Source organism: Musca autumnalis, unplaced genomic scaffold (assembly GCF_047663935.1).
Source record: "Musca autumnalis isolate F117 unplaced genomic scaffold, ASM4766393v1 scaffold_3, whole genome shotgun sequence".
In the NCBI taxonomy this organism is placed as follows: domain Eukaryota; kingdom Metazoa; phylum Arthropoda; class Insecta; order Diptera; family Muscidae; genus Musca; species Musca autumnalis.
Window position 1 is genome coordinate 68,009,022 of NW_027411866.1, and position 12,931 is coordinate 68,021,952.

Below are 12,931 nucleotides of genomic sequence, written 5' to 3' on the forward strand. Positions count from 1 at the left end.
TGACGGATTCTATTCGTGGCAGTTGTTCTAGTACCAAGTTCTCTGTTTTACTCTCGTTGGACCTAGAAAAGGCGTTTGATAGAGTAGACCATACATTGTTGTTGAGTAAAATTGGTTCCATCTATAAGTTCTCTGATAGTGCGTGTTCTCTGCTTCGGTCATATTTGATGGATCGGAGCCAAATTGTTTGCGTTGGTGGCAGATACAGTGGCATGTTGCCAGTTGTGAGTGGAGTCCCACAAGGCTCTGTCTTGGGTCCACTACTTTTCATCATTTTTATGAATGATCTTTTTCCTAAGCTAAGTGGTTGGTGCTCGCTCTATGCATATGCTGATGATATACAGATGCTTTTCAAAGGTGACACTCGGTATTCTCAAGTTGCTCAATCCAAAATAGACCTTGTGATGGATATGTTAGTGTCTTGGATGTTGAGGAATAACCTTAGAGTTAATCCCAGCAAAACTAAAGCATTATATTTTTCCAGTAATAATCATACTGATATTAGTATTTCTTATGAATGTCTGGGTGTTGTTTTGGATAGCCAGCTTTCTTTTGATAAACATGTTTGTTTCTTGGTGTCGAAAGTTAATTTCAGTTTAAGGTGTCTTTACAATACTGATATGCACTTGCCTTTGGAAGTTAGGTTGAGACTTGCACGTGCTATTATTTTGCCAACAATTATGTATGGTTTGGAGGTTTATTCTGGGACCACGCAAGGAATATTGGATTTTATTCAACTGGCGGTCAATAGATCCGTTCGTTATGTTTACAAGTTGAATCGTCGTACGCATATTACACCCTATGTTGTTCAATTCCTTGGCCTTTTAATAATTTTGTCACGTTTGTTGTTGTTGCTTTTCAAGTGTATTAAGAACCAAACTCCCCTATTTTTTTTACAGACGTTCTGTTTTTTGCACTCTACGCGTCTGAATCAGTTGACTATGCCGAATGCTTCTCTTCTTATGTCGAATTCTTTTGTTATTAGAGTAATCCGTATTTTTAATGCATTGCCTGACCAATTAAAAAATTTTAGTGTATCGGTTAATTCGTTTACTAAATTTCTTATCCGGCATTTCACTTCGGTACGTGCCGTTGTACCATTGAACAGATAGTGACATTAATATTGTATTCTTCCAGTATATTACTTTTTCATCTGTTTTGTGTATTTGCTTGCCTCCTTTTTTGATTTTTTAGAAAGTGCACTTAGATATTATATATATATATATATATATATTTATTATTAGGTATTACTTTTGCTTAAGTGACGTTATGTCATGTGAGATTTGGATGTTGTATGTATATTGAATGAAATTATTTTGGAGTAGCTTCAAAGTAAATCTGTATATATTGTTGGTATGCATATTTTTATATTAGTTTTTAGTTTCTTGGTCTTACATTATATTTTTCGAGTAGTTTTTCCTTTTTATTTGGTTAAGCAATTCTTATGCATTTTGTAATTTACACTGATGGGTCGGTTGGCTTTGAATTACAAGTTAAATAAATTGAATTGAATTGAGTAGCGAAGACGATGATACCACAGATCCAATCCCAGAAGATGGTATTGAATGTATACCGCCCAGCCAAGATGAGGTAAAAACAGCAATCAACCGGCTGAAGAATAATAAAGCAGCAGGAGCCGATGGCTTACCAGCCGAGCTGTTTAAAGCCGGAGGCGACGCGCTGATAAGGTGTATGCATCAGCTAGTTAGCACCATCTGGCAGGAAGAACGCGTACCCGACGTCCCGTCCCCAAGAAAGGAGATAAGACTGTATGCTCAAACTATAGGGGCATAAGTCTTCTCCCTATTGCCTATAAGATAGTGTCAGGGATATTGTGCGAACGACTAAAGCCAATGGTCAACGAAATAATTGGACCATACCAATGTGGCTTTAGACCTGGCAAGTCCACAATTGACCAGATATTTACCCTGCGGCAAATCCTAGAGAAGACCCAAGAGATGCAGATCGACATATTTCACCTTTTTGTCGATTATAAAGCAGCATTCGACAGTCCCCTCCGATCAAAGGTATTCCACGCAATGTCTGAATTTGGTATCCCCGCAAAGCTCATCCGGCTTTGTAAGATGACTTTACCTGATACTAGGTCCTCAGTTAAAATTTGAAAGAACCTCTCCGAAGAATTTTGTACCAAAAGAGGTTTCAGACAAGGAGACAGCCTTTCGTGTGACCTATTCAACATTTTGCTGGAAAAGGTAATACGAGATGCAAATGTCGAAAGAAATGGCACAATTTACACCAATAGCCACATGTTACTTGCCTATGCTGATGACATAGACATCATGGGACGATCAGTAAAGGAAGTAACTGATACCTTTAGGAAGGTCGAAGCAGAATCTGCGAAAGTGGGTCTGGCGGTAAACGGCGAAAAGACCAAATTGATGGTGTCGACGCGCAAAGCGTCCATAGTGCTCGGACCAACTGTGGAAGTTGGTACCTATAATTTTGAGGTAGTTAAAGACTTCGTCTACCTCGGCACTGCCATAAACACAACAAACAACATCAGTTGTGAAATAAGAAGAAGAATTGTATTGGCCAACAGATGCTACTATGGTCTAAGTAAGCAATTTAAAAACAAAGCCATATCTCGTCAAACAAAAATAACACTATACAAAACGCTGATACTACCCGTGCTAATGTATGGCTCCGAAGCATGGGTACTTGCGCAAGCAGATAAGGCAGTGCTTGGTGTGTTTGAGAGGAAAATTCTTCTGGATGAAGAAATGGAAAGGCGCGGTATTCCAAAAGTCAAGCGAAAAACAGAGACGAATGGAGATCTTTTCTTAGTTCGGTCTATGGAACAAATGTTCTGTAATGGGCTAACTAAGTAAGTAAGTAAGTAAGTTTTTATTTATTTTTTACAATATTTACAATAGGCTTAATTACTATTTACAATAGGCTTAATGTTGTCGGACACTCGAAATCACTACCAACGTTGTTAAAACTCTCTTCGCAATGATAATGTCATTGGAAAGGGCTGGTGAAAATGACATGCCAAAGCATTGGTGGAAATGACATGCCAAAGCATTGGTGAAAATTACATGTCAAAGCATTGGTGTAAATGACATGCTTTGGATCCAGAAATAAATAGAATCTTTTGGGGTCCACGCTCATATAAAATTCATCGATGAAGATGCTAAAAAGATGACATGCCAGCTCACTTGCACCCATGATTGAATGACATCTTTGGCATCGAATATTTTGCTGGACAAGGTCCAAATTTAAAGAAAATTTTCTATATATAGATTTGTTCTTCTTTTACAATACACTTGTGAAGGGGTCAGATAAAGTTTAGTGTTTGGAAATTCTTACTGGAAGGGAATGCTGTGTTAGTGAAGGGGTAAAACCAGGAGTCAAATCTGAAATTTGCAACATGATACGTAGTTTTGGAAATTCGAAATAAAAAATATGGTAGCTGTGTAGGGATGCGATACGGCAGATTTTTTTTTAAATTCTGACTACAATCGAAAAAAATATTGGTAATAAAAATAGGTCTTAGTACAACAGAATCTTCTGTATTCACCATTCCCGTATTAAATATTGTTTATATACAGCTTGTCAAGTAATTGTTTTCGAACCAAGAAAACTAACATTTTTCTGTATAAGTTTATGAAAAATTACTGATAATTGTGATAAAAATGTCGGGGTTTTGGCAAAAATTAGTTGGACGACTTATTTGGGACAAGAGTGGATGTATAAATAAAAAGTTAAACCACGTAGTCCAACAAAAAATAACGAAAACCAATAACTACATGTAATGCAAGTTGTCAAATAAATGTTTTCGAAATGTAATGGAGGTTCCAATATACCCCATATTTTCGGTAAATACTTGAAAATCAGGACAATTTATGAATTTTATTTTTAACAGGGAGTAACTACTAACAAGTATCAACAATATTAGACATCGAATATCCTTCTAGGAGGGTTACCATATGGACCAAGGGAGTACCAGGTCATATTACATGTAAACAGGGTCCTATAGGTTTTAAACCGGGAATATTTGAAAACTAAGACGTTGTATGACTTTCTTTAGTTCACTAGGATGGAATGCCATCAACTAAAATAAATATTAACTCCAGAATAATTAAATCGGGAAGGTTGCCAGATGTACGAAAAAGGTACCAGGTTGTATAAACAGTAAATGAGACCACCTGAATCCATAACCAGGGCTTAAGATTTGTTTATTTAACTCAAATTGAATTAATGGATAAGGCAATTCTCCAAAACAAACCAAAATATGACATAAATGTACAAATATCGCTTAGAAATACATATGCAAGATATTGTCAGTCTATTATGATTTTATAATGGACATCCGATTTCAACTGTTTAGAGCCAGTTCAGAGGAATTCTCCAAGTTTTTTGGCTTCCATGGTAACACTGAAGCATTATTTTGCCGTCAGCATTATTTTCCTATAAAAAAATATGCAACAGTAGTACTGCAGAGTCCACGAAGTGAGTCCAATAGGTCGTAGTAGGCATTTCTAAACATTGTCGAGATCTGTATCCCATACATTTCTAAGCAATATTGGTATCTTACTGCGGTATTTCCGATAGTTTCGTGAAATGTTATTATCTCCTAATTAATTTTAAGTGAAACAATAAACTTCGGTGCCCTGTTTTGAGACACAGGTGATCTCGTTTACTGTTTATATAACCTGGGACCTTTTTCGTACATCTTGCAACCCTCCCGATTTAATTATTCTGAAGGTAATATTTATTTTAGTTGTTGGCAATCCATCCTAGTGAACTAAAAAACTCATAAAACGTCTTAGTTTTCAGATATTCCCGGTTTAAAACCTATAGGACCCTGTTTACATGTAATATGACCTGGTACTCCCTTGGTCCATATGGTAACCCTCCTAGAAGGATATTCGATGTCTAATATTGTTGATACTTGTTAGTAGTTACTCCCTGTTAAAAATAAAATTCATAAATTGTCCTGATTTTCAAGTATTTACCGAAAATATGGGGTATATTGGAACCTCCATTACATTTCGAAAACATTTATTTGACAACTTGCATTACATGTAGTTATTGGTTTTCGTTATTTTTTGTTGGACTACGTGGTTTAACTTTTTATTTATACATCCAATCTTGTCCCAAATAAGTCGTCCAACTAATTTTTGCCAAAACCCCGACATTTTTATCACAATTATCAGTAATTTTTCATAAACTTATACAGAAAAATGTTAGTTTTCTTGGTTCGAAAACAATTACTTGACAAACTGTATATTTCGTTTCCTTTTCGCATTCTCTAAGTCGATGGTCAGACTAGCACGATTTCAACATGGCGACGTCAAGTTTATAGGCGAGGGGTATGAAGTAGTGAAACCCATGTACATGGTTTTCTGTGTTTGTTGTGTTGCCTCTTCTTCCCAGCAAAATTTGACGGAAGGGGTTCTTTGCGATGACGTGATTTCATGTCATCTTTTGCATTGGTTCAAAGGAAGTCGTGAAAGATCCGATCTTTTCATTAGGATTTGAACCAATGCAAAGGAAGTCATGAAAGATCCGATATTTTCATCAGCATTTGTACCCATTCCATCGATCCAATAGAGATGATGTTTGTGTTTTTATTTACACATCTGTTTATTTTCATTTTGGTATGTTCCAGTACTGCAAAAATCTACTAATTTTTACTATTTTTTCCGATAACATAAAGGAAAAATTGTTATCGTAGTAAAAATAAGTAGATTCTTGCAATTTCTGGAACAGACCAAAGTTGTTAGAACTGTCGTCGTGATGTTGTCTTACATTTCCTGCATATCAAACAACTAAAACTTCTAAACAATTGGTATTATATGAAGTCCCAACCATCGAGCTAAAAATAGAATCGGACTGCACACATTGCTATTTTAAAAGTTCCCTTGTCTGTTCTAAATCTGACATAGAATGAAATCAATCAAATCTCGCTTCTTGGAATTTGAAAAAAAGTCCGAAACGAAAAGGAACAAGAATCTGAAAAAAAAGAAGAAACTACTTTTGGAAAGAAACAATTAAAAATAAATTAATTAAGCATAAATGGTATTTTCCATAAAAAGTCTCTCCTCCCCGTTCGTTACATTTTGTTCTTAGAGATCCCTAAAGCAAGCCGGGTTGTAGATCCCTACATATTTCCGTCACTAAACAAAAGAGTATAAATTACCAAAATGTTGTTATAAAATAACAAAATTATAAAATAAAAGTAATTTACGAAATAAAAATACTTAAAGGAGTGCATTTGGAGTCCATGTTGAAATCTGAACTGGTGATGGGAAGATAATTGAAAAAATCTTTTGTAAGATGAAAGAATATCAGTTGCGGAGAACGGAGGAAGTTATCTTTTGCGTTGCAGCGGTGGTGATTACATTGCAATTTTGGATGTAAACTTTTGAAAAACTAAACTGATAAATTAATTGTTGCTATTTCATGAATTCGTTTGAATTAATAAAGAGTTTTGTTTTTCATGAAAACCACATTTCAATACAGCATTTCCATTTTCCAAACAAGACATGAAAATTTCATGCCAAGGGGTTGGTGAAAATGACATGTCAAAGCATGGGTGAAAATGACGCGTCAAGACATTGGTGAAAATGACATGTCAAATCATTGGTGGAAATGACATGCCAAAGCATTGGTGGAAATGACATGTCAACGCATTGGTTAAAATGACATGCTTAGGATCCAGAAAAGAACGTCATCTTTTGGGGTCCACGCTCATATAAAATTCATCGATGAAGATGCTAAAAAGATGACATTCTAGATCAGTTGCACCCATGATTGAATGTCATCTTTGGCATCGAACATTTTGCTGGGTTGTTATTCGTTGCAAGTTTTTTCTTCCATTTTCTTTCATTTTTATTTTCTCAAGTAAATATGTTAACAACAAAACAAGCATAAAAAGATTTAATAAAAACACTTAATTAATGAAATTGTGAAAATTTAACTAATAATATTTTGTGTTGTTTTTTTAGTTTATTTATGTTTGTTTTGTTTTTGTTGGTATGAGAAGCGAATGGTAAAATAAAGAGGACACGCAAAATTCTTAAATTTCACGTTAACGTGTGTGGACGCTAACGAAACTTGAAAAGAAACTTTAACGAAATTGGTTTCAAGAAACCTTGCTAGTCTGACCATCGACTAACAGTTTTTTTATTTTCGCAGCTATCCACTTTCCGGGAGTGGCAGATCGCGTATAGAACAAACATTTTATTTTGTTTTAATTTTAATTAATTAAATTAAGGAAATATACATATATTGTTAAAACTTTTCTTATCTTAACGATGTATTATTCGGATTTAATGATAAAAATCCATTTAAATTGACGACGATTTAGCTTCCTATTACCGGGTTATTTTACTTTGAATTTCTTTTAATATACACCACTTATATGATGAAATATATTCAGAAGTAAGTACATACAAATGTTTGTGTATATAAATACAGTACATAATCACTTCAAGCTATTTGAAAATAAAAACCAAATTTATTGAGTGCCCAGTTCGCTGATATCAACAGTGCTGATATTTGTTCGATGACGAAACGTTTAGGAAAAGTTATTGGACACTGTTACAAATTGCAAAAGCTGATTTGTAACAGAATCAAGTTAAAAGCAAAGGTAGTATTTCTACACTCAACATTGAAATCTAATCGGAGTATCAACTGTTTTCGATAACAAATCAAATGCGAAATATTGTATTTTCCTTGTGCATTCTTTAACAAGAAAACGTTCATTGTTTTATGTCCGAAATTAATAACGATATGCCCATTGGAAGAAAGTCATAAAACGAATAACCAAGCATATGATAAGTCTAATCACAATGATCAGGAATAAATAGCTGGCATTCTGACTGTCGTAAATAAAAACTTGGCCAATAACGAATGTGTGGACGGACGAATGTTATCATGCCTATCGTACTAGCACCTACATATTTTGGATTTTATGTTATAAACTAATAATTTGTGTACAGATATACTTTGCTGATATTTCCGATTGTTTCGTACCGAGTCTATATAAAGACAACAGTTTTGACCGCAACAATCAGTTTAACTAAATTTTTTGGACGCGAATAATCCATGCGATTTTTTTGGGCATAATGTTGTCCCGAAAAAGTCCTTATTTGCTCGCGGTGGGACTTCTAGTCCTGTGTGCGAATAATGGAATCGGTAGGTGTTCATAAAACAAAAAGAAAGGATTTTCATGTGACCTGTGAGAAAAAGATACAAAACAACTTAAAAAAAATGAACCAATCAATTGAACTTTAAAACTTTTGACATGTGTTAATAACAAATAAAAAAATTATAATCATTATATAATATTGTGAAATGTGCAATGAAATGATTATTAATCAAAATGAAATATCACTGAGTTATTTATTAATCGCACTAAAAAATACACTCAACAAAAATAAGTGGAAAAAAATTTAAAATTCAATAATTGGAAAAAATGTGCATAAAATTACCACGACACCAACCTTAAAAAAATACTAAACTATTAAAAACAATGAAAGTCATCATAAGTTATTTTTAATACATAAAAATGCATACATGCATATGTTCCTGGAATGAAATGTTCCAAATAATTAAGTGTATCTTTCCTACGAACTTTCAGTCGGTCGTCTATTTAGTTTTAAGTACACATATGGATATATTGTAGGAAACATAAAATTGTACATTTACAGCGCTTTGACATATCGTACTTAAAACATTTATCAAATGGAAATGCTCGTACAGTCCTTTATCTGAGGACTAATATGGATAAATATGTAGTTATTCGCGTAACCGATCCCACAAATATCCATCTAACTTACGCGGATTTAAGAATTTTAAAATATGTACACATGTCAACAACTAAGGGTATTTGGTATCAAATTAGGGTTTTTTTCCTGGGAATTCACGGGAATCTGAAAGAGTACAATTTTTAAATTTATAAATTTGTCAAAAAATTAAAAAATAGTGTGTTCTTGCAGGTGTTGGACACAAAAAATATTTTCAAACTCATTCATACACAGTTTACATGCAGGTGTGTTTGGTGCAACTTGCCGTCATTGTTCACGAATTGAAAGGTTGCCAATGTCCCTGTATAAAATTATTCTAACGGCGATTTTCAGAATTGGCGTGTCGAAAATATTTCTTATATGCTTTTATTTTCTATAAGAGTGTTTCTTATATGAATTAATTTTGCTATGGCTAATATACTTACTAAAAGCCATGGTATTTTGGAAAAAGTTTCTTACATCCATTTTTAATATAAGTTGGTTTTGGCCAAAAAGTTTTTAACACATCTAAATAATGGTATAAATGTAATAGACCTATACTTATATATACCAAAATGAATGTCTCGATGAGCTGAGTCGATGGGGGTATCAATGTCCGTCCGTCCGTCCATCTAAACGTTGTAATCACGCAGGTCGTAATTTTGATCGGATGTTCACGCAATTTAGGGGGCTAATGCGGGTTCGAGAGACAGAATAACAAACCTATTTTTTCCTAGTTTTTTTTCGAAATCATCTTACCTTCTGGATTATTATTCAATGGATTTACCAACTTAGAAAAACTATGAAACGTTTTCCACTCCCTTCCATTTGTTACTTTTAGTACCGTATTTTTGATACCGTATTTGTTGTGTTCGACTTCCACTTGTTTAATTCAAGCCTCGTCGATATTCACCATCAACGCAGATTGCTCCGTATATCTTTTAAAGAATTTCTCTCTGTTATTTTTTACTTAAAGTGTTATATTTTACTTTACAAGTAGCATCTGTTGGCCCACCTTGTTTATTGTGTGTATGTCAGTGCCGATGTAAAAGAAGCCTTTAATAACCTCAAAATTGTAGGTACCAACTTCACAGTTGATCCGAGCTCAGGTAACTTTAGCAGATTCTCTTTCGCGTTTTTTTAAAGGTATTAGGTATCTTATCGACCCATGATGGCAATGTCGTCGGCATAAGCAAATAACATTTGGCTATTTAGATATATTGTGTCATTTATTTTATCGTTTGCATCTCGCCTCTAGCCTCTTGCAGCAGGATTTTGAAGAGGTCACACGAAAGGCTGCCTGTTTGTCTGAAACCTGTTTTGGTATTGAGCTGTTCGGAGAGGTTCTTTCCCATTTTAACTGAGGACAGGGTAGACCGGGTATCAGTTAAAGTCATCGTAGTCTTTATCTGCATCCCTTGGAGTTATTTCATGATTTGCCCCATGGTAACTATCTGTTCAATGGTAGATTTGCCTGGTCTTAAGCCGCATTGGTATTATTTCATTAACCATAGGCTTCAGTGGTTCATAAAATATCGAACACAGCTCACAGTTTTAACTACTTTCTTGTGGACAGGGCACAGGACGCTCACGTGCCAATCATCGGGTACACGTTGTTCCTGCCAGATGGTGCTAACTAGCAGATGCATTATTATGCGATTAGATGCTTATTAGTCTTTAACAGCTCGGCGGGTAAGCCATCGGCTCCTGTTGCCTTATTATTTCTCAGGCGATTTATTGTTGTCTTTATCTCATCTTTGCCAGGCAATATACACTCTATACCTCCTTCTGGGATGAGATCTGTGATATACTCATCGCTTTTGCTTGTGTTTGATATCCTCAGTGTATGGAAAAATTATATATCCATGTCCTGAACACACTATCTGTATTTGTTACCACATTGCCTTGCTCGTCTCTACAGAAGGGTGTGCCAATGTCATCTCTTTGATGTTTCACTCTTTGGTAGAATGTTTGGATTTCATTATGGCTCCTGTACATCTCGATGTTTTCACACTCCCGCTTTTCTAATTTTAGCTTTTTCCTGCTTTTTTCACAATCTCTCCTCGTGCGCTACGTGTTGCTACTGATTGTAGAAAGTCTCCACCTGTGGGAAACTGGACACCAGTTGTCTTAATCTCCGACTAACTGCAAATCCGCAATTGTTGTGACGCCTTCCCAATTAATCGTATTTCCTGTATGGAAGTAATATCGGCCTCGTAATATACAAGTATGTACATCTGCCAGTGCTTAAACTGCACCTTCTCTATAAAGAGTCCGAACAATTCAGGTGAGGATTTGCAGATCATGGTCCTTTAAACGTTTGCATGTGTTGTCAACTTTAGAGAGGTTTGTTTTTTTTTTTCATAGTATATGTGTGGGTTACTAACCCGACCCGACTCAGTACCTTTAACGGGTGTTAAAGGCAACATGGGGAGGTCAGTGTCCGTATGAGGTGAAAGGGGGACAAAGGGCTTTGCCATGTTAATGGCGATGAGAACCGTTTCTTGGTCCTCTAGTCCAGTCAAAATAGAAAGTATATTCAGGCGAACCGGCTAAACGAACCGATGTAACCGGATCTGTCCCCCCCAAAAATATATGTTCCCGTGAAGAACGCATTTATATCTATATTTAAAAAATTCAATCAAATCGGAGTGTGCTTAGTAGAGTTATTTCAGGTAAGTCATTTTATGCCAGATTTTTGCGCTGTTTACGGAAATGTATAATTTTAATGGCGGTCGGATCCGGTTATACTGGTTGCACCGTGAACAGTTTAATGAAATTAATCGAACCATATCAACAGCAGAGTGTCGCCATGTTCCCAAGATCTAATCAAATGTCACTTATCAAACAGAGTTGATAATAAATGTTGTGGACAAGCAATATATGTCAAATATTAACTTCACCAAATACTCATTCAAATTAGATTTTATTGTTATATTTTTTTTAAATGATTAATTAATCAAACCATATCAATAGCAGAGTGTCACCATGTTGCTAAGATCTCATCAAATCGCACGAATGTTATCGACAATAAATAGGAATCAGATTTCAACTTCCGATCATGAAAAATAATTGAACATTTTATCACTCCTGACATCTTTTAATTATACCGAGAATCCTAACTTATATGTTATTTAATTAACTATTATTCAGGAAGTTGATTTTTCTGGTGAACTACATATGTATGTCAATTCTAAAAAGCCCAAAGTACAGATTTCCCACAAGTTTTTTCTAAAGAGAATTACGTCATAACTGAGCTGAAAAAATAAATTTAACAATAAAAACATTGCATTATTTGGAGGAGTTACAACGGAATGACAAACTTAACTACGATTTTCCCGCAGAATTTATTATTTATTCATTTGAAGACTAAATTTTAGTGAATTAAATGAAAGATCGCAAAATTTGAAGTAGATCTATTAATAAGTGTTTCATTTGGCCCCATGAAATTAAACCCCAAATCGAGAATGAAAATATGGCCCAAACAGGTATATGGAAAACAACAACAAACGTTTTGGGGCCTATATGCCAAACAATTTTAAAAACAATCGAATTCAATTCAATAGATTTTACATCGGAACCCACATTTTTTGGAATTGTCACAAAGAACACAATTTTTAATGAGAACAATTCAAAATAACCGATATGGAAATACTGATATAAACAGCTTTTCGGAATCAGACGACTGCTATTTATTTTTTTATAAATACCAAATTCACACGGTCGAGTACGAACGATTCATTTCAAAAATAATTTTTTTACAAAAGCAGACTGCTAATCTTTTAAACAAATCGATTTTGTGGAGAAACGTTGACACTCCGTTCATTTTAACTTTTTTTATAAAATGCTCAAAAAAGTATTATAAATAAACCCACTTGATGATTTTGTGTTTAGTAATTTTGAAGTTATATGAATTCAGAAAAACCAAGGTAATATGCATTTTTTATTTAAGTCAACCTCTTGTATCTACCATGACCTTAATTTTTATGCAATGATTTTACCACTTCGCTTCAGTGGCCAAAACACTAATCGGGTCAGTTTTTAATATTGCTCCAATATGCATAGCTGTGCAGTAGAGTTGTATAGTTCATGAACGAACTAGTTCAATTGAACGATTCATTGAGAAGAGCGTATGAACTAGATCAGTGGATATAGTTCATTATAGTTCAATAGTT

General features: G+C 34.6%; 2 protein-coding genes across 3 annotated transcripts in view; one reads left to right on the top strand and one right to left on the bottom strand.

Moving 5' to 3' along the window:
* Positions 1 to 12,931, bottom strand: part of LOC141400055 (uncharacterized) — a 207,784-nt gene that overhangs the window by 98,213 nt on the left and 96,640 nt on the right. The window lies entirely within an intron of this gene.
* LOC141400054 (uncharacterized) overlaps positions 7,630 to 12,931 on the top strand; it is a 47,462-nt gene continuing 42,160 nt past the window's right edge. Inside the window, exon 1 of the mRNA XM_073979458.1 lies at positions 7,630 to 8,166. Within this exon, the coding sequence (XP_073835559.1) occupies positions 8,097 to 8,166 (70 nt within the window). The 5' untranslated portion in view covers positions 7,630 to 8,096. The remainder of the gene's footprint in view (positions 8,167 to 12,931) is intronic.